At 39.5% G+C, this 22466-nt stretch overlaps 2 protein-coding genes and 1 long non-coding RNA gene across 6 annotated transcripts in view; 1 reads left to right on the forward strand and 2 right to left on the reverse strand.

Annotated features, from left to right (window-relative positions):
* Positions 1 to 10965, reverse strand: part of Babo (TGF-beta receptor type-1 babo) — a 46516-nt gene extending 35551 nt beyond the window's left edge. For all 4 annotated transcript variants that reach the window (XM_076432047.1, XM_076432046.1, XM_076432045.1 and 1 more), the window contains exons 1-2: positions 10830 to 10965; positions 2504 to 2615 (exon numbers count right to left, since the gene is read on the reverse strand). In XM_076432047.1, coding sequence (XP_076288162.1) covers positions 2504 to 2615; positions 10830 to 10914 — 197 coding nt within the window. In that variant the 5' untranslated portion in view covers positions 10915 to 10965. The remainder of the gene's footprint in view (positions 1 to 2503; positions 2616 to 10829) is intronic.
* Positions 10920 to 22220, reverse strand: Sgl (UDP-glucose 6-dehydrogenase sgl). The gene is made up of 6 exons (XM_076432049.1): positions 21866 to 22220; positions 20522 to 21004; positions 17786 to 17983; positions 16171 to 16617; positions 14152 to 14307; positions 10920 to 14076 (listed from the first exon to the last, which is right to left on the reverse strand). The coding sequence occupies exons 2-6, from the start codon at positions 20981 to 20983 to the stop codon at positions 13915 to 13917; spliced, it is 1425 nt and encodes a 474-aa protein (XP_076288164.1). The 5' UTR covers positions 20984 to 21004; positions 21866 to 22220; the 3' UTR covers positions 10920 to 13914.
* Positions 11726 to 14927, forward strand: LOC143212839 (uncharacterized). Its single transcript, XR_013009791.1, has 3 exons — positions 11726 to 11957; positions 13665 to 13708; positions 14604 to 14927. It is a non-coding gene; the product is annotated as an uncharacterized LOC143212839 (long non-coding RNA).
* Positions 22221 to 22466: the final 246 nt, after the last annotated feature.

Below are 22466 nucleotides of genomic sequence, written 5' to 3' on the forward strand. Positions count from 1 at the left end.
ACCAACGCGACCACCGGCCGACAACAATAATTCGTTTCCGTCGAAACTCCCGAACCAGGCGCTAATCATGCCCGCAGGCCAACTGGAAAAAACGGCGGCTAAACGTTCCTAGAAACTACAACGGGGGAATCGATCGGTAACAGAACGTGACTGTTCAACTTCCTTTCACGGTGAACGCGATCGAAACGGCGCGGCGCGACGCGGCGGGAATTGCCGGTGCCCGAGTATGTACTCGAAATATTTGGCCAATGTAGACACACGGTGGCTCGATAACACCTGGTCGCTAAATTTTTCTGCGAAATACCGTCGAATCTTGGAATTTTCAGGATGATGCAAAAGTTAACCCCTGTGTAGTCAACCAGCTATCCGACATTTTTTATATAAATTACAACAAATTAGAGTGAAACAGAGATTTATTTCCTTTCTTAATATGTTCAATAGGGTGAAAAGCATGTAACAGTATCTTTAAACTTTTATATAATATGTTTCAAATTACGCCTACTAATTTTATTATTATTCATTTTGATTAGATACCGATTTATTGAATAATTCAAACAATATTTTGAATAATGACGTAGCAACTTTTAGTGGCGCCTCGGAGTCACCATTCGAGTGCTAATGGTTAATTGTCCTTATCTGCGTTCAGCGCGGTCGGTGAGATCACAAAGAAATAGTAGCCCTACACGATCTATGTACATCGGAGCCCGGATATTATATTATGTCAAGACTTTACTATATTTGCTGAAATAATATTTTCTTCAACGAGATACTGAATAATGCAGATGTTTTCCAGCCACTCGCGTACACAAATTAGCCAAACTATTGGAGTACTCAATCATCGAATATATGTATGCCCCGATACCATTTTCTCCTATACTTAAGAGGAAAACCCTGAAATAGGTATTCTCGAACGATCTGTCTCGAAATCGACGAATAAGTCTCGATAAAGCGATCGCGACTGAAAACGACTGAATCTGGATTATGTAAGAACGATAACATGTATCTATTTTTTATGCGGCCCGTTCAACCGAGAAACGATAAAACAAAATTCCACTGGTCACGTGTTTTTATCGCCACGGATGGACAGTCATTCAATCTGGGCAACGTCTACCGATCGATTCGACCGGAAAATTAAACGACAGCACCACGTTTTTGTCGTATACTGTATACTTGAGTACACTGTTTTCGTGTTCTCGCAAAATAATCGCGGCGCGGCGCGACGAATGCTTCTTCCATAACCAACACGATTGCATTCGAAAGAACGTTTTCTCCGGAAGTTAGCAACCCCCGAAATTCAGAAGACTATGAAAAAGGACTTTGCAATTAACCCCTTGCCGTATTTTAACGAGTCACGAATATGAACGAATATGAACGTTTCGCGTTTCTCTGTAAGCATTAAAATAAGTGTAGCCATACGAAAAATAGAAATTTTCTTTTCTCTTCTAGGACGCTTCTACGACTGTAAAGAAAATGATACGGCAAGGGGTTAAAGTAGCAGAAATTTATTGCGTTCGTGACGTAGTACAACAGTCTTGCGGATGAAGAAATTGCCCTGTGAAAGGAATGCAGTTTCTTCTTAAATTATGTCGAAAACGGTAAAAACATATCGAGGAGAAGTTCTGCACGAAAAAATTGCAGAAAATGATTTCTGAAAAATATTCATTACCGTTATAATCCACAGAACTGATTGCGAGTGATTTCAATAGTTAAAACTGTATCACGACAAAAAAATGAAAAATTCACTTCAATTTACAAATGTATTATTATATTTGTACGAAGAGTTTTGTAATGGTGTGAATTTCCGGGTTCTCTAACTTCCCCTGTTAGCTTGGTGTGCATGCAGATTAGCACTCGTCGTTTAATCTAAACGACGCGACGTAACGTTATCCGCAACAACTTTATTACATAATTGGCTGTACACGACATTTCAAAGTACAAACTTTGACGTAAATCGAATCACGATTACAGTCTTCAGCACATTTCGCGCGAACAACTGTCAAGTTGAATTCATGCGAAAACGAATGTGCAACAATTTAATTTCAGCATTGAAACGTTAACACGTTCGCTACCACCATCGCACATATGTAAGTATGTACATGCGGTTCTTGTCCTTCAAGAGGTTAAATATTCAGAGGCTCCATGACTTTCTCCTGTTAGCGGAAAGTGGAAACAGAATTTATAAAACGTTGCATTTGAGATAAAACACTTGAACAGATGACCGAACAAAAATACTGGTAACGGATGTGTTAATTTTCGTTCGCATCGGCATCGAAACGTACATATTAGATAATCGTTGCTGGATAATTCGCGATTATCGTGATTCGCAAATTTCTACGACTTCTGGAGAGGGGGTTGGGGTTCGTGGGGGAGTAGCGAGCGAGTTCTCATAGACGATCGATCAGATGGTCAGAGAGTAAACTCGGCTGTAATACGACGGCGAAGAGAATTTTTGTCAGTGGAATTGCTCTCTCATAGCGCCACCACGCATGCACGTATACATTACCTCCGAGCGTACGTGATAACATCGTTCTCCAAGCTGGTACTGGCGAAACAATAGCCGTCGGTCTCGCACGTGTGATTGTTTTCCGTGCAAATATCGCAATGGCACTTCAGTCCTAGAAAAGAAACCAAAAGGAAAAGGGGCGTTTTAGCGAATCTTAAACAGCTCCGTCAAACTCGGCATAATTTATGCTCGGACACGCGAATAAGCTGATTTCAACTGTAGATTAGTCGTGTACCCGCGATAATTGCGAAACGGACCCGATAATGAACCCGATCGTATCTCTGATAGGCCACTAGGAGGTCGTTTTCACCATTGTTTTGTATCGATCGCTTCAACGCCGACTTAATAGGCTGTGATCGAAACAGGTGAATGGAACATTTTATGGGTCGGATGTTCGTGAAATTATCGATACCATTAGAAAGTATTTAGGAATTCTTTGTACAACAGATGTCTCGAAAACAGTCAATTCGTCTTTTAGACTACGGTAACTGTACCGATTATGTACTGCGATATCATGTTTCGATCGTACTTTCTTTAAGGGGGGTAGACTCGTTTTTCCAGGATTGCAAGGGTGCCGAATGCGCGTTCTCATTTCTCGATATGTAGTACAAAAATATCCTCTTAATATTAAGTACCTCTGAAAAATAAGATCTTAGTCGATTCCACTTCTTAAAATTTGTCTATAAAAATTGCAAATTGCATAAACATCCGCAGTCTTCCGATAAGAGTTCGAACACTGTGAGGCGCGCGAGTCGACCATCGCGAGATAGGATTTTCGTCGAATTCGATCGTCGACAAGCGGCGAGCGCGAGTTCAAAGCGGTCCCAAGGAACGATTCTTTCGAGAAGGTCGATTCACAGAAGAATGCCGAGCGTGATTGTACATACATCTCATCCATCGCCGTCGCCGTGCCGGGCCCGGCCGCCAGGATACACGGTTTCGGGCCGTGGTGCGCGACTTGGCGAAACGAGTTTAATTCGAGTGATTAGCGCACGCCCACATCGGACACGCTGGTCTCCCGAGAGTCCGAGAGAAAGAACGGATCGAAGAATCCACCGCTCTGCCACACCGGCAATCGGAGGAGCTGCGAAACCCGAAGAAATACGGTAGCGCCCCGATAGTTTGTCGTCACCGGCATTTGGCTGAGCGAATGTTTGGGTGTTAAGGTGGAACCGTGAGACCTCCTTTGCGCGTCTGGCAAAATAATATACATATTAATACTCTCAAAATCTTTTAATATTTTCAATGGATAACCTTTTTCTGCGAAGACAGCCTGCCGCGGGTTATGGGAGCACGAAAATGGCAGTAACTTTCAAAATGAGATCGAATAAAACGCGTGTCCGTATCAACTTTTTTCATTGTTCTCGCGTTTCCTTTCAGAAGTTGTATATATGTATTACACTCTACGCAAGAAATAGAATGAGAGATTTATCTCTGCGCAACAGCGTTGCTATACGGCTGATCTAACGGAAACCAGCGGGATATTTGTGGATTAGCGAGGCAAGAATGAAATAAGGGCACGATTAAATTCTACAATTTAATATCTGGCGTACGGTGCAACTTCCGACGGATTAAAGTGACATCGTTTTGCAGCATTGTTCGACGCGAGACAGATACAGATAAAAGTTATGCCGGGAGCGCGGTAAACTTCCCTTACAAATAGCTTTTGTCGAGCGACCGCGATACGAAAGCACTCAGAAGCGAGCAACTATAATCGAGTTGAACGACGAACGGCTAACAAAACGTTAACGAAATGAGAGTTTGCTCGTATACACGGTGACGCGGGACGGCCGGCGAACCTATGCGTTCAACCCTCAACATTATTCCATGTATGTACATAATTCCCTTCTGGAATTGAACGATTCAACCTACCAACATACTAGATAAGCCGACCAATTTTTTCACCTAAATAAAATCCCGATTTACTCCTGCACACTTGCGGCCGTGAAAGAGTTAAGATCTTCCGACAATCATATATTTAGAATATTGTTTGTGTTGTATTTTTTTGTCGTTTAATGATTTTTAATTATGAAACCGTATACAATTTGAAACTTTAAACTCAAATACATACATGCTCATCCATGGTCGCGAAGGTAATTCTACGATTACGATTACATTATTTAGTCATTAAGGAACAATTTTCAATGACAAAATTATGCTCCATAGTGTACAGATTTAACACAATACGAAGAAATAAGAAAACCGAACTAAAGATATAATTTAGCTATGTTACTATGTAACTATTACTTAATGACGTCATCACTCGGTTGAACAAAATGCTTTCCTTTGAAAAATTTTAGTTTGCCCAGCTTTTGGACATTTTTGCACACTGTGATGCGGTTCTCATTCGACCCGCCTGTTGAATCGCAGCTTTAAATACAAATCGCGCGATGGTTACGCGGCCAATCACGAATCTGCGCCACAGAATAAATTACACCACGGACAATACACCGTTCCAGCGTCATTGCTCCAGTCCGACAATTCCTTGAAAGATAATCTCCGGATGGTGGTTGATAGAGGATATCGTCAAGGATCGACGACTCCTGATCGTACACTTCGTTAATGTCGTCGATCTTTATGCAAAAAATAAAACGTTTACGAACTAATGTACTTGCAAGAACAGGGAGACAATTAGAGATGTATTTCTTCCGGTAATAATTCTGATGTTTCTAATGTTTTTTTTTTTTAACTGTTTAACTGTTTTTGCCGACTTCTTTTTGTTATAAATGCATAGAATCCGCAGTCTAGCGATCAATGTGCAATATAATGAACGAAGATAATATGTAGTTTTGTTAGATACAAAGAATTTATTGGTAGAATAACCATGCTGAACGCCTAGAATTTCATGTTTTTATATACACGATTGTCGGAACTTGAAAATCTATGATGTGACAACTTTGTCGGGTATTTATACTTTTCCAATTACCATTACGCTATGTATGTATGTATGTATAGTTTTGAGGAAATACGAAGAAATGAGAGTAAAGTAATTCCTCTACGTTGAACGCATACCGATTTTTGAAAAATCAACTAAAGAATTAACTGAAAAAGCTAATTTTAAGAATGTAGAATTATTGATTTAGAAGCTAGCTACGAGCTTAAATTCAGTTATTATGCGCCATATGTATCATTAAAAGAAAAAGTGTTACAGCTAGTTTTAAATTATATGTACTATAATTTGTCACTTAATAGTATGATGTTATTGAATTAATTTGCTTAATCAGTTTCTTCCCCACATTTCCAAGCAACTAATTAAAAGCTAATTTAATACTGTGCCAATACGATTGTTCGTGACTGTATATTACATATGATTTATGTTCTTCACAAGAAAAAGAAGGAAGAAACAGTTAGAAGACAGCATTTTTTGTGTAATCGCGCAGCGATAATTTTATAAAAGAGAAAGGCACAACGATGTTTAATTAAGTTGAAGGATCAGTGGACACACAAAAAAGCGATTTTTCGTCGTAATCTATTTTGGGCGAGTATGTAATATCACCGCCACAGACCAACGGTTTAACCAGAAATGAGATGGTAATCGTTCGTACCTGTATATAATATAAACAACGGGCTTGATTTAGCGGCTCGCACAATATTAAAAATACTGATGGTGTGTGTGTGTTTTGCCTAGACTCCTTTCCTCTACTAAACACAGTACATATGTATAATTTATTTTGACGGTTCGTGTTTATTACCGACGGCTTACCTATTTTTTAGCGATACGTCCGCGAGTCATTAAGAAATCGTGAAAATAAAGACAGAAAAAGATTATTTTAGAAACTTTTACGCTATCGCGGTAACAGTATACATATTTATTAGTCTACTAATTGAACACTCCGTTTTACGCCCGCCCCGGAGATCCAGGATCGTTCATTAATTCCTACGATAAATCAAAAGTTGAGGATATGCAATTTCTGCAGTGTAATCTTCGATCCTCGATCAACAAGAAAAGTAGGCGATTCCATGGTTTTAATTAATAAATGCAAACCAGTACTTGATCAACAGGCTATCTATGAATTATTGATCCGACTTTTTCCGATCATAAACAAAACAATTATGTCGTAACGGCCTGTCGTAAGTTTACTTAAATCATCGCGAGCGATCATCGTCCTTGTGTGCGGATACGCGTGTATCAATGACGTTGCAATCTATGTACAATTAATGCGATCAAATCGACCACGTGGCGACAATAAATCTTCCGGTACGAAATTTTACACAGTTTAACAAGTAATTCATTATTGAATCGATCTACTTGTTACCTTATACATACATTAAATGATTAAATAATTACTAGCACGAGTAGGGTTGTGTCTTTGCTTTATCGAGAAATGAGAAGGCGCATCCCGCACACCCTTGCAATCCTGGAAACGCGAGTATGTATACCCCGCGTAAAAGTAAAAGTAAAAGTAACTGGTACATACATGTTCCCTTATAAAAATGACAAGATTGATTTTATTTAGACTAAAAAATCAAGATCACGGCGTGAATGAAGTTGGAATCACGACCGTGATCATGATTCTGCCTTCACTGATAAATCACTCCATCACTAGTGGTTCATATGTAGTAGGTTTAGTGTTAAAATGGAAACTAGTGTTCTAACCCATATCCTCGTAGAGATGAAAAATCCTCGAACGCGTTAATTTCCTAAATAACGACTTAATTGCCCCGTATAGCAATTCCCGCGTAATTAGTAGTACTACAAGCTCTCAAAAAAGTACGAGCGAAGAAGAAGAAGACGAAGACGAAGAAGAAGAAGCGTTAAATACACCGTTGGATTAAGAAGATTACACGACCGTTTCCTCCGCGACTTAAGGAACGGAGAAAGACACGCCTACACGGGGGAAATGGAAAGCAGAGGAAGATACACCCACGCTCGGCGAAATGCGAAATTGTAATTCACGAAGCGCCGTGTAACACGTGTTAATTCAACCGTGGAATTTATTATCTACCGGGATAAATCTGTACTCGGTCAGGCGTATTGTTAGGCCCGGAGATTACACGAGTATTTCCTCCGCGATTCGAGAGAGATACGCCCACGCCCTGAGAGCAGATTGGAAACTCGATTCGCTAAATATAAATTCTTCCTATTATCAGACTCCCTTGGACCGGAAGATACATTGTTGCGAACATTATCTTCTGGCGAGGAATGATCTTTGGCGGAACTCGCGGACCCTCTCACATCGATCTTATTACTATTATGAATTACCATATCGATATTATTACGAAATTACTAACAATAAGCCCTTGCGCTACTAAAGAATACTATCAGTGTACCACATCTTTCAACTCGTCTTGAGATCAGCTCAGTTTTTTTTTGTTACGTACACCATCGCGGCGTAAACGAGAAAAGTTGTTGCCGCTGCTAAACCGAATAACTTCCGATGCAAACATTTTTCAAAATGCCGCGTGTACTAAAAGTTATAACGGTTTGAATTGTTCATAGAACGAATACTTGTGCTGTGGTAACGCCTGACATGCTTTACGCACCTGACACGCGTTACGATGCGTTATGGGCAATTCAAACCGTTATCACTTTTAATACGTGCGAAAATTTCGTACAACATTGCAGGAGAATTCTCTCGGCCTAGTCGGAATTATGATATAGAAGCTATTTTCATCCTCAACATTCTAACTGCGGTTGTCTATTCACAGTACCATAACTTCAAACGCGAACAAAAATTATTTGAAAAGAAATAAATGAGTGAACACATACATTAAAGTATTTTATTTAATTGAATATTCCAACGGTTCAAACTGCTGGCATCCGAAAAACATATATGTATGTACAACCGGCATGTAACGGTAACTACTCGGGTCAAGTAATGTCTGGATAATTCGCGAGAACATTATGCCGGGAATAAAACAATGTGGTTTATGGTTAACGTACAATACATGCGTATAATAGCATTCGAACGATCACTAAGCAAATTGCACTGAAGCATGCAATTAGCGGTTTCATGCTACCTGTTTACGACGCGAAGCGTCACTTATCGGGCCAATGAATATAGTAGATCCGATTTTGTGTTATAAACGTAATGTAAATTAAAGGCGCGCGGTGCACGTCGATTAATATAATCATAATGTAGCGATCGTAATGACCGGTCGACACGAAGCTGTTGGGAACGCTCGTTAAGAGCAGCATGCAAGAAAGATTCGCGAGTTCCGGTCGACTACTTTGCTCGGTTCAATAAGACGTTTCGGTTGACACAGGGGGAACGCGCGCGCGCGATAGAGAGAGAGAGAGGGGGGGCGAGTGAGAGAGATAGGGAAAAAACGAAACGTTAAATATGTACAATCTTTCCATAAAAAAACCAAACGAAAGAAGGCAGGTCAATTGTCCATGGTACACGGAATTCGTACGGTTCGCAGAGATTAACCCCCTCCGCAGATCGAGGTTGATCCGACAGATACATACAAAATCGAATTCTACATGTCGCACCTCTAGAGGAAAGTCGTCACAACTCAAAAAATTATCCTTCTAAACAGTCCTGGACGATTTAACCCCTTGACGTACTTTAACGAGTCACGCTCGCCATAAAGATTTTAAACAAAGTCTAACAAATATGAATGTTGCGCATTTCTTTTTACATGAAATCGATTCGTTTGTAATCAATAAACGCCGAATTTTATGTATTTATGACAAAAATGAGTGGGTGTCATTTAAAACATTAAAAACACATTAGGTGAAATTAAAAATATTGTTATAGCATTTTCAACGATTCAACACATTAAGAGAGGAAATAAATTTTGATGTCACTCCGATTTTTATTGCAATTCAAGTGGAAAATTTTTATTTTGCATAAAGATCCGCTGTCTAGTAGCCAATATGTAAGCATTAAAATAAATATAGCCGTACGAAAAATAGAAATTTTCTTTTCTCTACTACGACATTTTTGGAGATGACGTTTTAATCGCTGTAACTGTAAAGAAAACGATACGGAAAGGAGCTAAGAAGCGTAGTTCTTTCTTCTCTTTCTGGAAGAGTAACATACATAGTAATAATAGAGTCCAGAAACAGTAAATATGTATACATAAACATTTGACGGCAAATAATTTATTTCGAGAAATAATAAAGAAATAATTTAATTGAACATAAATTAATTTAATTTTCGTATGAAATACGGCAGGGGGTTACGCGACGAGTGATATCTGTTTAACCCTTATGTAGCCAACCAAAATACATAGATTATTAAAAACGTTTCGTATTTAACATATTTGCAAAAATTCTCATTTTAAGACTATAAATTAATATATTAGCGAGCAAAGAATGGACATTCGGAGAAGTTTTGTAATCTTTTGAGAGGAACACTAACAAATTGTTGAAAGAAATGCAGTATCTAGCTACGGTTACTTCACAATTCAAAAAAATATATGCAATTAGAATTTTGTGTATCCTGTCTCTTAAAATCTCGTATTTTTTCAGTTGTGACGGTATTCACCTAGGGGTGCGATATTGTTCAAGAGAAGCGTTATAACTTTATAACGCACTTGCTCACAAAGAGTAGCTGTCGTTTCAACATTCTCCCGCTATATTCGTCGGTTGTGACCATTATGGTATCCTATTTAATTCATTGAATATATTCCGTCGTGTCTCCAAGATATTCGTGTAAATCTTGTGACAGGTATCTACGTACGTCTTGAGCATTGCAATATAATTTGCGATAAATGATAAAATCATTTGACGAATTCATGGATTGACATACCCACTGAGTTGTAACTTTATAATTATTCGCCGTTCCTATTTAAATGAGTAATTATTAGACAGCGGATCTTTATGCAAAATAAAAATTGTCCACCCACTGCAACAAAGTGTAGTGAAATACAAATCTATTTTCCTTCTCAATACGTTTAATAGGTTCAGAATAATACAGTGTTTTCGGAGAAATGATCAGTGGCAGCAGAGATTTTATGTTATTGTATCTCTCGGATACGCCGCGACCTCCGAACAAATTTTTACGACCGCGACCGCTGCGGGGTTAAATGTACCCTTCCGCATACTTGCAGAGCCTCGTAAACACAACAAGATTAATCGGCCCTTTTGCACACAGTGTTGTGCCGCGTTGCTTACGCAACGTTACGCGGTTCGGAAAGCGAAACGAGGAGGGAAAGAGCGGGAACGATGGTCGAACAGAGAGAGCAGAAAGAATGACAGACAGGTAAACGAACAGACGTATAGGGAAAAGGGAGAGAGCTAGAGAGGGGGGGTATGAAAGAGGGAGAGAAAGAGAGACAGACAGATGACCGAGGGAACGCGAAAAAGGAACAAGAACGGGCGGGTAGGTCGGCGGAAAAGAGACGCAAGCAAATGTGCAGTAAAAGCATTACATACCATCCACAAGGCATGACGTGTGGAATAAACAGAGGAGCGCCAGAGCGAGAAAGCTCGCTATGCCGCCGTCGCACGCGCCTCTCATCTTCCCTCGGGGTTTTGCTGGTGATCGTCCCGCCGCGCGCCGTTCACGGCATGCACACTCTTCTCTTGCGAAAACGGCCGTAGCTCAATGGCGACGACAGGAAACGGCGGCACGAGGATCTCGATCGACGTACGCACGACGTAGACGACGGTCCTCCTGCGGACCTTGTAATATCATCTTCTTGTCGACTCGGGGATAAGGCGAAGTTCCCCGTCGACGGAACACTTGTCACCGGTGCGACCGCCGCTCGCTCTCATACGAGCACACACACACACACACACACACGCGTGCACGGAACGGAACACACAGTGGTTCTTCGTTACTCGCCTGTCGCGTTGTCTCTCGTTTGCTCCTCGCGTCCCGCTCTCATCACAAATCGCCGTGTATATAATGCATATGCGTTAACAATGTCTTTCTCTTTCACCGTGGCGCACGACTCCTCTCTCTCTCTTTCTTTCTTTCTTTCTTACTTCACTGTAGACGAGTCGTCCGTTTCGCCGCGCCGACAACAAGATCAGAACACACGCGTTTAAACCACCGTGCACACTTTGCTATAAGGTACGCGGCCGATCACACGATATTTAGGTTATTTTGTTGCCTCGGAGGTTGCCTCGTACCTTTATGTACGCGTCATACGAAGAACAACGTCGTTGGCCCTGGTCGTCTACATCGCGCAAGGCGAGCCGCCATTTTCCTACTGCTGCTGATAGGCCCGGCCTATTATCCCTCTTTGCCAACAGAAAGAGAGGACACGCGCGCGCGACAAGGAAAAAAATAAACGGCGCACACCGAACGATTCACTGGCACCTTGATGAATGGCTCGGGCTGGCGCGAATCACATCACGACCACACTTTGACGATGAGGATGTCTGACACGCTCCTACGAAAACGAAACCACTGTCAGTACACAACTGTCACGAGGAACGCGGAACACTCGCGAGAGTTTTTACAACGAATCCAGAACGGCCGACTCGTGCTGTTACTACTGCTGCCGCCGCTACTACCGCCGCTGCTGCCTGTACTTTTGCTTCTGCGGCAAGTAGGCAAGTAGTTCCCTTCAGCGGCGCCATCGCTCTTCTCCGCCAGGGCCGTAAACAATTCTCGTCAGGCCTTGACGAATCCGAGGTCTTCTTCGACTTTTTTTAGCCAGTCGCCCCGCGGCCTGTCGTACCACACAGACCTGGGCGAAATGCAAATCAAAAAGAGTTGTTTGAAATTAAATGAAAATATTGATTAATTTGCAATAATTTCTATTTGAAATAATCATTTCGAATTTGACAAGAGAAACAATTTTGAAAATAATATGCACCCCAAAGGGAGTCGCTACAAAACAAGCTCGAACGAAATAATCAAGTCATATGCTATAATTTTCGAACACAAATTCATAATTGTCTCAAATAATTATTTAGACACCATGTTATTTGAAATGATATTTCAGGTAATGTTATATCAAAAATGATCACAGCCATGGAAGTAATTATAAAATAAAGCAACGTGTGGTATTTGAATAATTGAAGAATTGTATGGATATTTTATTGCAACACACACATTTTAAACAAAAAATAGGTTGAAAAGTTTTTTATTGGTGCGCAGACGTATCTTTTTGTATTTATGCGAGGTCTAAATAAATGAAAAATTAAATAAAGCATGAATAGAAGGTTTACCTTTTTCTTTTGAATCCGATTCAAACAATAAATACATTCGTTCACATACATAAGAGCGGAGAATGAATTTGACCCCTTGCGCAATTTCGAATAACGTTTATTTATAAATTTGATGTATATATAATCATGAAAGTAAAGACATGTATATCATGTGAAATAAATTTACGATCAAACGTAATTTATAACAATTTCATGATGTCGAATACAATGAATGTACAATTTGTAAAATTATTACGAATTTTATTACGAATTAGTACTCATTCGCGCGTTTCTTAAAATCGTTTTCACGAACAATCATATCAATGATAACAATCGCATTATTGCTATGCTTTTCATCTTTTCATTCTTATTACTATTCTTATAAAGAAAAATATAATACTTTAACACCAAAGTGTTCTTCGTCACTGAAGAAAGAGCCACTTCAGTAATAATTTCGTCGTCGTATTTTAGAAATGGCGGAACCATTTCGTAGGAATCATTTAAATGTGTAAAAATATTATCTAACAAGATTCGTAATTTGTAATAGAGCCTTACACGAGATTTTTTCCAAAATGCAAAAAGGCTATCGAAAAAAGACGTATCAACTATACATATAATAATGGCGCGTGTAAAACTTAAAACTGCTTACCGCGATACCTTACAAATAAAATGCAAACGTTTCTAGGCAAGTACAATTCTGCAGGAATGTACTGTCATTTAAACACTCTTATAATTGTAAAGTTTTTGGCATGTATACAATATATTGCACGAAAAAGAAGATATTTAAAATTTCGCTTCCTTCTTTTCTGCAGTATTTCTTTTCGCAGTGTAAATGCCCATGATCAATTTGATCCATTCGACAGAACTTGCATCATATTTTTAACGGAAAGTTACAAACACTCTCTGCTTCGATTTGTATTATTCTAATCAAAGTATGTAATGACAAATTCATTCGCTACGTGCTATTAAATTATGTAAAATGTTTATACAAACGTTTGATGCAACTCATGTCACCAATTATTGTATACGTCAACGAAACGTATTTATCGCGCGGTCTATTATAACATTACTAACTAATTAACCCCCACTTAATTATTTCTGTTCCAGAACACGTCGGATACAAGTGCAGATGTTCTACTTTTAAAATCCTTGTAAGTAGGAAATGCTCACAAACTTATTAAATAAGAAAATAGTTTATACAATGATTGCCACGTTGATCGCTTCTTGTGCAGTGGCAAACAAGAGTATATGTATGTATGTAGATGTAGATTTTAAAAGTAAAACAATCGCATAATTGTCGGTGAAATAGATTTGTGAAAGTCTTCTGCTGCTCAACTTGATTCGCATTTGAGTTTGGCTACCCCACGTTGTTGATATCGCCACTTTTTGTAATTCTCTTCCCAATAGTTTGAACGATAAAACCAATTCTTTGCAACTTATCGTGGTCTAACACCTTTCTACCATCAAAAATATATGCTGGCTTCATCATGTTAAAATAAATTCGTGTAAAATCCAGCTCCTAAAAAAGAAATCGGGAATGCGTGAATTATACTCGTGAAGAACTAGTTTTTACTTACTGCAAATTGTTACTTACTGTAAATTCGTCCCACTCTGTGCAGACGACAATGGCGTGCGTATCTTTTGTCGCGCTGTAAGCGTCTTTGTAAATATTGATCCTACTTTTTACGTGTTCCGGATCATTTGTCACGCTTGGATCTGTCAGATCTTCGATAATTTGATTCTCTTCAACCTGCGTGAAAAACACACACAAATTACAAATCATCACAGAAATGTCTATTCATGGTAATATTTGCAAAGCTAACGAACTCCTAAAGATCACTTGAGTAAATTGAAGCGTTAATCGTTTCTACCGTATATAAAGTTATACGATGTTTTTTTGTTAAAACACAAGATTTAAACTTTTGTGCAGAGTATAAAATTTTAGATCGAATCAAGTTGTGAATTTGTAGAGCAGTTCACACAGAAAATTAATCGTATAAGATGAAAACTCCGTCTATGTTTTTACCATTTCTTTTTTTTTTGTAGATAACACGCGAAAGATAAAACTGATCTAAAATAAATACTTATGACATCATCTAACAAGTTCTAGTTGTTGTATCAATTTCCAAGAAATAGAGGAGCTCGAGCCCACTTTACAAGAAGCAGAGTCGTAAAGAAGAACCGATATCCTTGAAATGTTTTTACCCATTCATGTATAAAAACTATTCGCCATTTATTACACTGTATCCTTTTCAACCACTCTGCGCATCAATAGTTTTTCGACGTGTCCTCGATCGTCGAAGGTAAATGAAAGGAGTTTACACAGAATGTTTCACAACGTGTACCGGCGCGGCGATGCAACTTCAATTCTGTGTTTCGAAAGAAGAGACCTTGCATTCGGCCACCATATCACAATAGCTCTCCACCTTCCTCCAAACATCAAAATACCAAACGAAACCATACCAATAAAATCCTCTTCGTGGTATGGCTTTATTGACATCGTTTTCTATCAACGAGGAAAAATAATAATTTTCCTGTTTTTTATTTTAACGGAACAAGTACCTCTCTGCTCCAGCTATCGATACAGCCCTGGTCTGCAGTGATTCTGGTGAGGTGGACAGCCATTATTACTGGTGGTGAACATCGGATCTCCTTTTTCAAAAATAGGCTATAGTCTAGTCTCGATTTTACATAGGGTGCTCGGCTATGCGAAATAGAGAACTGTCAGATTAAATAATGTGGAAAACGAGACTCGCGCTTGCAGGTTTTGTATCATTTCTATTGGATTGGCAAGAAGGTAATTTCGGTATTTTAAGGTGAAATAGAGCCCGATTTCTTTATTCGACCAATGAACTTTAACGAATAAGATATTACCGCTTTTGTTCGATGATCTTTTGCAAAAAAGACTAAAGATGAAAATATTTTACTGATTAAAGTTCATCGTTTGAATAAAGAAATTCGGTTTTATTTCACCTTAAAATACCGAAATTACTTTCTTGCCAACGATAGTTTCAAACAGATGATCTGCCATGATATCAATAAGAGAAATATCACTAATAGAGGTGTGCAAGAACTCGAAAATGTTCGAGATTCTCGAAGGTTTCGGGTTTCTCGAAAATTTCAGGGTTCTCAGTACTCGATTACCGTTACAAGTAGGCAGCGGACCTTAATGCAAAATAAAAATTTGGTACCTGAATTGCAACAAATTGGATTGAAATAGAAATTTATTTTCTTTCCTACTATGTTAAATAAATCGAAAATAATACAGTATTTCCATTTAACAGTATGTATTTCTAAATTGTTCGAATATTTTCACTGTTACAAATTACACCTACTAGTTTTTGTCATAAATGCATAAAATCAGCTGTCTAGTACATATCGAGACTCGTCCCAACCATCGGGGTCCACACATTTTCGGGCACACCCCTAACCACTAAGAATAAATTCTGAGATCGTCTGTTAATATTTCCTAGTTTTAGTCGTTTCTAAAGGGAATTGATGGATAATCACGTGTCCGGTTGAGGGTTAATATTTGCCGTGATAAACTGAAGGCCTTGCGCGGCCCGCGGCTGGCTGTACGATGCCACCGTTGAAGCTCATTAAAGAAAATCACCTTGGGATCGTATATGTGAAGCATGGCACCCTCGTCAAGCAGGGTCTTGGCGACATGAATGGCCGGTGACTCACGCGTGTCGCCGGTGTTCTTCTTGAAGGCGAACCCTAGCATAGAGATCCGTTTGTCCGTAACGGTGTTGAACAGCGATTCGATTATTTTCGCGGAGAACCTTGACTTCTGATATTCGTTCATGTCTATGACCTGTTGCCAGTAGGCAGCCACCTCCGGCAGGTTGAGGCACTCGCACATGTACACCAGATTGAGTATGTCCTTCTGGAAGCAGGAGCCGCCGAATCCCACCGACGCATGAAGGAACTTCGATCCTATTCGGGAGTCAAGGCCAACAGCTCGCGCTACCTCCGAGACGTCCGCGCCCGTCGCCTCGCACACCGCCGACAGCGAATTTATGCTGGATATGCGCTGCGCTAAAAACGCATTGGCGGCCTAAAATTGAAATTCAATTTTCACCTAATTGCGCAACCCCGGCCTGCCTATTACATACCACGCGAACAATTGGCAAACATTAATTCCAAGAGAATGCCACGCGACGCGACATTGCGACACGCAGCCGAAATTCAGAACGCCTGGCGATTCACGTACACTGCACAGCAAAATTCGAACAATCAAACCGCGTTCTCTCATAAAATCATTATTTAACCCTTTGCACTCGGAGTTATTTTTTAACTCGAAAATTAAACATTCCTCTCGATCTGGAGTAATTCCATTCTACATATATGATTTTTATGAATATGAAAATGATATAATATCTCATATACATATATGTATAATACTTTTTTAATTGTAAATGTTTAGTTTTAATCGCTAAAAATTTATATGTTTTAATCACTGTAACTGCAAAGAAAATTATACGGCAAGGGGTTAAGCACTGGTCGATTGCTTTGACAGTAAAATGTCGAAAAATTCGACATGCAATTAACCGATCTGGCCTCCGGATGGCTCCATTATCGGTGCACGTATTCTTAAAAATACACGAAAGACACTGACAAATTTGCTTTGTTAGCTACCGATTTACACAAGTGTGCTTGTTGCCAGTAGCCTCGATTTAATCTTCTCGTAGTTTGCCCGATATTAACTGATACTGCGTGTAGACGGTAGAAGAGCATTCAACATTCTGACTTCGCCATTCTACAGAAAATGAAGATGCCTAAATTATTGACTAGACTCTAGATACATAGATAAATTTGAAAAATTGGATGAAACAGTGAGGAGTAGACTGCCTATTGATGTACCTGTCTATTAATAAGGTACACATATTCTGTATGTACCTCTATTATTTACATAACCGGATCTACAAGGTTCTAACACAAATTCTGGTCAACTATTTGCGCCAATGACCCGAGTCAAAGATTTACCGTGGGCTAATTTAAGCACCCAAAGATTTATACACGTCGTTGCACATTTCTAAAGTGATATATGTGTGCTAAGAGAACAGTGGACATGTTTCGAGACATGTCTGCGTTAACTTTTGATTCGCAGTATTTGACGTAGGACTTTTTCGCGGCTCGAGAGTCTACCGGTTTGCACACCTGTGCTTGAACATCGCGTCGCGCGCATTGCTATCAGGATTCTCGGAACATGGACTTGCTCTCACCAGCTTCGATAGCTCCGAACTCCACGTGTTCATCGTTAAGATGTTTTCACGTGGGATCCAGTGCTCGTACACCTTGCACAATTCCTCCATAGCGGCGTGACCTTCGATGGAGTCCTCGCCGCCGATCAGAACTCGGTCTGCGCACAGCAGGTCCTCGATCGCGGTCCCTTCCGCCAGAAACTCCGGATTCGACAGAATCTGAAATGAAAACATGACGGTTTTTTTTTCTCCTACTTAGGTTACCCTGATCGAAATCGCGACACATCCGACTTGGCACCGACGTACGATATCAAGCGGCGCGTGATAAATGTAAAAACGCGGCCGGAAAGAGAGAAAAAAGGGTCATGATCACACGGCCGCCCCGCCGCGCCGTGCCGCGCTGGATAGCGGACGCTTCGGACGCCTCGGACGCGACCGGTGTTAATTCAACAGGTGCCAACTAGAACTCTCACTATCCCGGGTATCCGAGTACTCGGAGCGCTCATTATAAACCGACCCAAGGGATACGAGTAGACAGCGAATCTTTATGCAAAATCAAAATTTCCTTCCCGAATTGCAACAAACTAGAGTCAAATAGAAGTTTATTTTCTTTGTTAATATGTTTAATATTACACTGTGCAATAATGACTTTGTCACACGTTTTACGACATTGCAAATAATATATTGGCGATGTTCTTATCATCCTGATAAGAATTGTGAATACGTATAGAAAATTTATTACTCGGCTTACACGAGACATCGTTAAAATTTGAAATGCATAGGAAACTCAATGTTTTTGTTTCAGCAGTCGTTACTTTCGAAAAAGAAAGCCTTCAGCTTTTAATATACTTATTATTCTTAATCAGAAGTAAGCTATTTAGGATGCTGCATTATAATTGAATAATGACATTGAATGTAGATCGTTAAAAAGTGTTGTCCGGACTCCATAAATTTTCTAATATCATTTTAATGTTTACTTTTAATGTTTCTGTACGATTCTAAAACTGGCTACATTATACTACCATTATATTATACCTTCCCAGATCAGATAATTGCCAGACCGTTTCTCGGTCGCTGACTCATGGCGGAAAGGATCATTACCGTAGTCGATTTTGGCAAACTGTCGCACCTCAAAACGTCCAACTAAGAGCGACTAATTGATAGAACCGTTAAGTGGAATGTTTCGATATTTGTAAGAGTAAAGTTTGATGACCTCGAAATTTAGAATTTCGTCAGTACATAAATGAAAGATCCTCCTTTATCCAATTCTTCTAAATAGATTAGTATACTTTTTTAAATATTCCATTTCTTCGGCAATGTTCAAATAATTAATTATGTTAACTGAATTGCTTATTTCTTTTTCTTATAATTAGTTATGTACTCTGACATTCTGAATAACTCACTATCACGAATACTAAATTCATTTCGTGCTTGTACTCGATATTCGTGAATTCTTATCGCACAGTATAACGTATCAAACGACTTTGGCAGCAGAAATCGTTACAGCAGTAGTATGTTTGCATTTGATTTTAAATGTCAAGCATGCCTACCAACAATTATCATATACATATATCTATCAGTTTTTCCACCTAATCCTTTCTTTGTTTTGAAAATATGATGAGTAACGTCAGCTGAAACATTGGAACATAGTAAAAGAGAAGCAATGAATATGGATGGTAATAAATTTTTTAAATTTCATGTTAAATGTTGTTGAGCTGCCTTGGCTCCTTTTGGATAATTTTAGGTTCGATTACATTTCCATCGTGACAGCACAGCCTGAAAATTTTGTCAATTCGTTGAACGCGATAGGAAATTTTTCTACCTAACGTAAAAATTGCAGATAAAAAAGAAAATGTAATTCACGTAGAGCTCAACGTAATATTAGTTTTACGAATAGCGTACTTTCTCAATTATTTGTAAACGGGTAAATCCAATCATCTTTATCTGTGTGCTTTTCGATACGGAAGTTTGAACAGTTGGCATGTGTGGTACACGGAAACCCCGTAGTTCCATTTGGGGAACACGTGTGCTGACCGCCCATAAGCGTATCAGCACAGAGTTACTTCGAGGACCAATTGTTTATAATAGGCTGTTCTAAAAATAAATCAGCGGAACGCACCGCGCATCCTGTTCACAAAAACACCAAGAAGAGTACTCATTTCAATTCGGCGCCATTGCTCCTTGTATGCAACGGCAATTTTTGAGGAATTAGTCCAACATTGCGTTTTTAAGTGTACATTATTTTTCTGAATATAAAAATATTCAATAATACATAGATATGTAATATACCTACAAAAGAGCAAAGAAAAATTGATTTCCATTTTCAACTCGGAAAATCATGAAAAATTCCAATTTTTACCACCGTTGATCGTTTATAATTCGTAAACCAATTAACCAATTTCAATGACACTTTCAGAACGTATATAATTTATAGGAATTTACAAAACACATCTTTGAAATTTTCGTTATTGACCCAGCTAAAAAAGATATACATATGCATTTTTTTCAACATATTTATTAGATGTCATTTACTCAACTAATTCTTCTAGCCTTACAGAGAAATTGAAGTCGTTTGGTTCATTCGTAAAAAAGTTTTTTCGATTTAAAGTGTATTTAAACTGTATTTCCCGTTTAGAGTAAAATTTTATCTAACAAAGTCGATGATTCCCGCAGGGGTGAATGAAAACTCACGTGACCGCAACGCGTGATTGATCAGGCGAAAATTTGAGTAAATAAAAAATATGGTTGTAACATTACCTGATACGAAACTCCTGGTTTGTGATTGGCACGCAGTATGTTCATTATGCTCTCCGCCGCTCTAACCGGCACAGTACTTTTTTCGACAACTATTTTGTCCCCGGTCGCAATTTCTGCGATCATTCTGGCCGCGCTCTCGACATACTTTAAATCGGCCGCTCTTCCTCTCCCGTTGCCGAACGTTTTCGTCGGCGTGTTCACGGAAATAAATATGAGATCCGCCTCCTTGATCGCGGTGTGCATGTCCGTGGAGAAAAATAAATTTTTCCCGCGGCTCATCCTCACTACCTGATCCAGACCGGGCTCGTAGATCGGCAGCTTATCCGAATTCCACTGGGCGATTCTTTCTTTGCTCTTGTCCACGACAGTCACTTTGATTAGCGGACACTTCAAAGCTATGATACTGCAAGTAGGACCGCCAACGTACCCAGCACCGATACAGCAAATATTCCGGATCGTCATTTCCAATGATCGATACGCTACCTGACAGTAAAAATCTTTTCACTCGAAGAGATCAAATATTCTTTAAAATGTACAATTAGTGATGGCGTGCGAAATCACTAACCGTGATTTATCACAGTGATCGCAGAATCACTGCATCCTAGAATCATGTATTTCAAAAAAGATCTAACTTAAAATCTCGTATTTCAAAAAGAACTACATACATAATTCAATGGAGATGAAAAATGAGGACAGTGAGCAAATTTACTCTAGATTAAAAAATTACAATTTACTATTGAACATATTAAGAGAGAAAATAAATTTCTACGTCACTCCGGTTTGTTGCAATTCAAGTGGAAAATTTTTATTCTGCACAAACTACTAATGAGTTTTCCGCTACTAACATAAGCACGCGTTTACTTTGCCGATTGATTAATCCACCAATGGAATCGGGAGCCTCACAATTGGGATAATATTGCGCGGCGATCCGTAAAGTGAACGAATTTCATTGTATTGACAACGTTATCTCATAAATATATCGATCTAAGTGCCGATTGAAAAATACATACTGTAATCTAAAATTTCGTTACGACCACAATTCACCCTCGCTCGTATCAGTTGCACATGCAACTGTACAATTATTTTGAAAACTTGACTGGATCATATTCCACGATGATAGTTCATTTAAATTGAACGAATGATAAATGTCATAGAGTTTATCAAGTTTTGTCGGTATGTAACCGCTAACAGAATGCCGGATGACGGCTGCAACGTGCTAATGCAAACAACTCGACACACTCTGTAGAAATCTCATTAGTTTTGAGAGGGCTGAATGAGCGCGTTTGAAGTACAATTAATATTTCAAGTAAATTAATAAGAGCACCCTTGGCATGCTGTCGTTACCTGTGGCTAACGTTTCTAAACGTACGCTCTAATAGAAAACGTGAGGCTTCTCAGAATCGACGAGTGGACGGAAGGAAATGCAACGATAAGTCGGCGATCACTAACCAGCCAAATCACATACCGTCACGAGCACACCAACGAACGAAAGTCTTTAGAATACCGGACAGCAACGTTCATGACAGGAATGTATTGCAGACTGATCGTCGACGCACAACGAAATACAACGAAATACTGACGTAGATGTTGCTCGAGTCATACGCGTCTCTCATCAGAAAATCGTCTAGTCTAAACTGGAGGCGCGTAGGTCGCACGCGCGGCCCTTGCTCACTGCTCTCCACTCTACCCCGAATTCTGGTCAACCGGCGCATGCGTATTTTCACAATTTTCAACATGCTGTCGTCGCAGAGTAGGTTGTTGTAACAAGAGACGAAACACAGTACAGTCATATACATATATATATATATATTCACGATACTTCGGAGACCTTTTTTTGTGCCACGCACAGCGGGTCCGTCGACCCGCTCGAAATTTATGACCCGCGTCCTAAAACTCGCGGGAAACTTTTCGCGGGAAGCGATCAGTAAACGCACCATAATGAGGG

This window comes from Lasioglossum baleicum, chromosome 10 (genome assembly GCF_051020765.1).
Source record: "Lasioglossum baleicum chromosome 10, iyLasBale1, whole genome shotgun sequence".
Taxonomy (NCBI): domain Eukaryota; kingdom Metazoa; phylum Arthropoda; class Insecta; order Hymenoptera; family Halictidae; genus Lasioglossum; species Lasioglossum baleicum.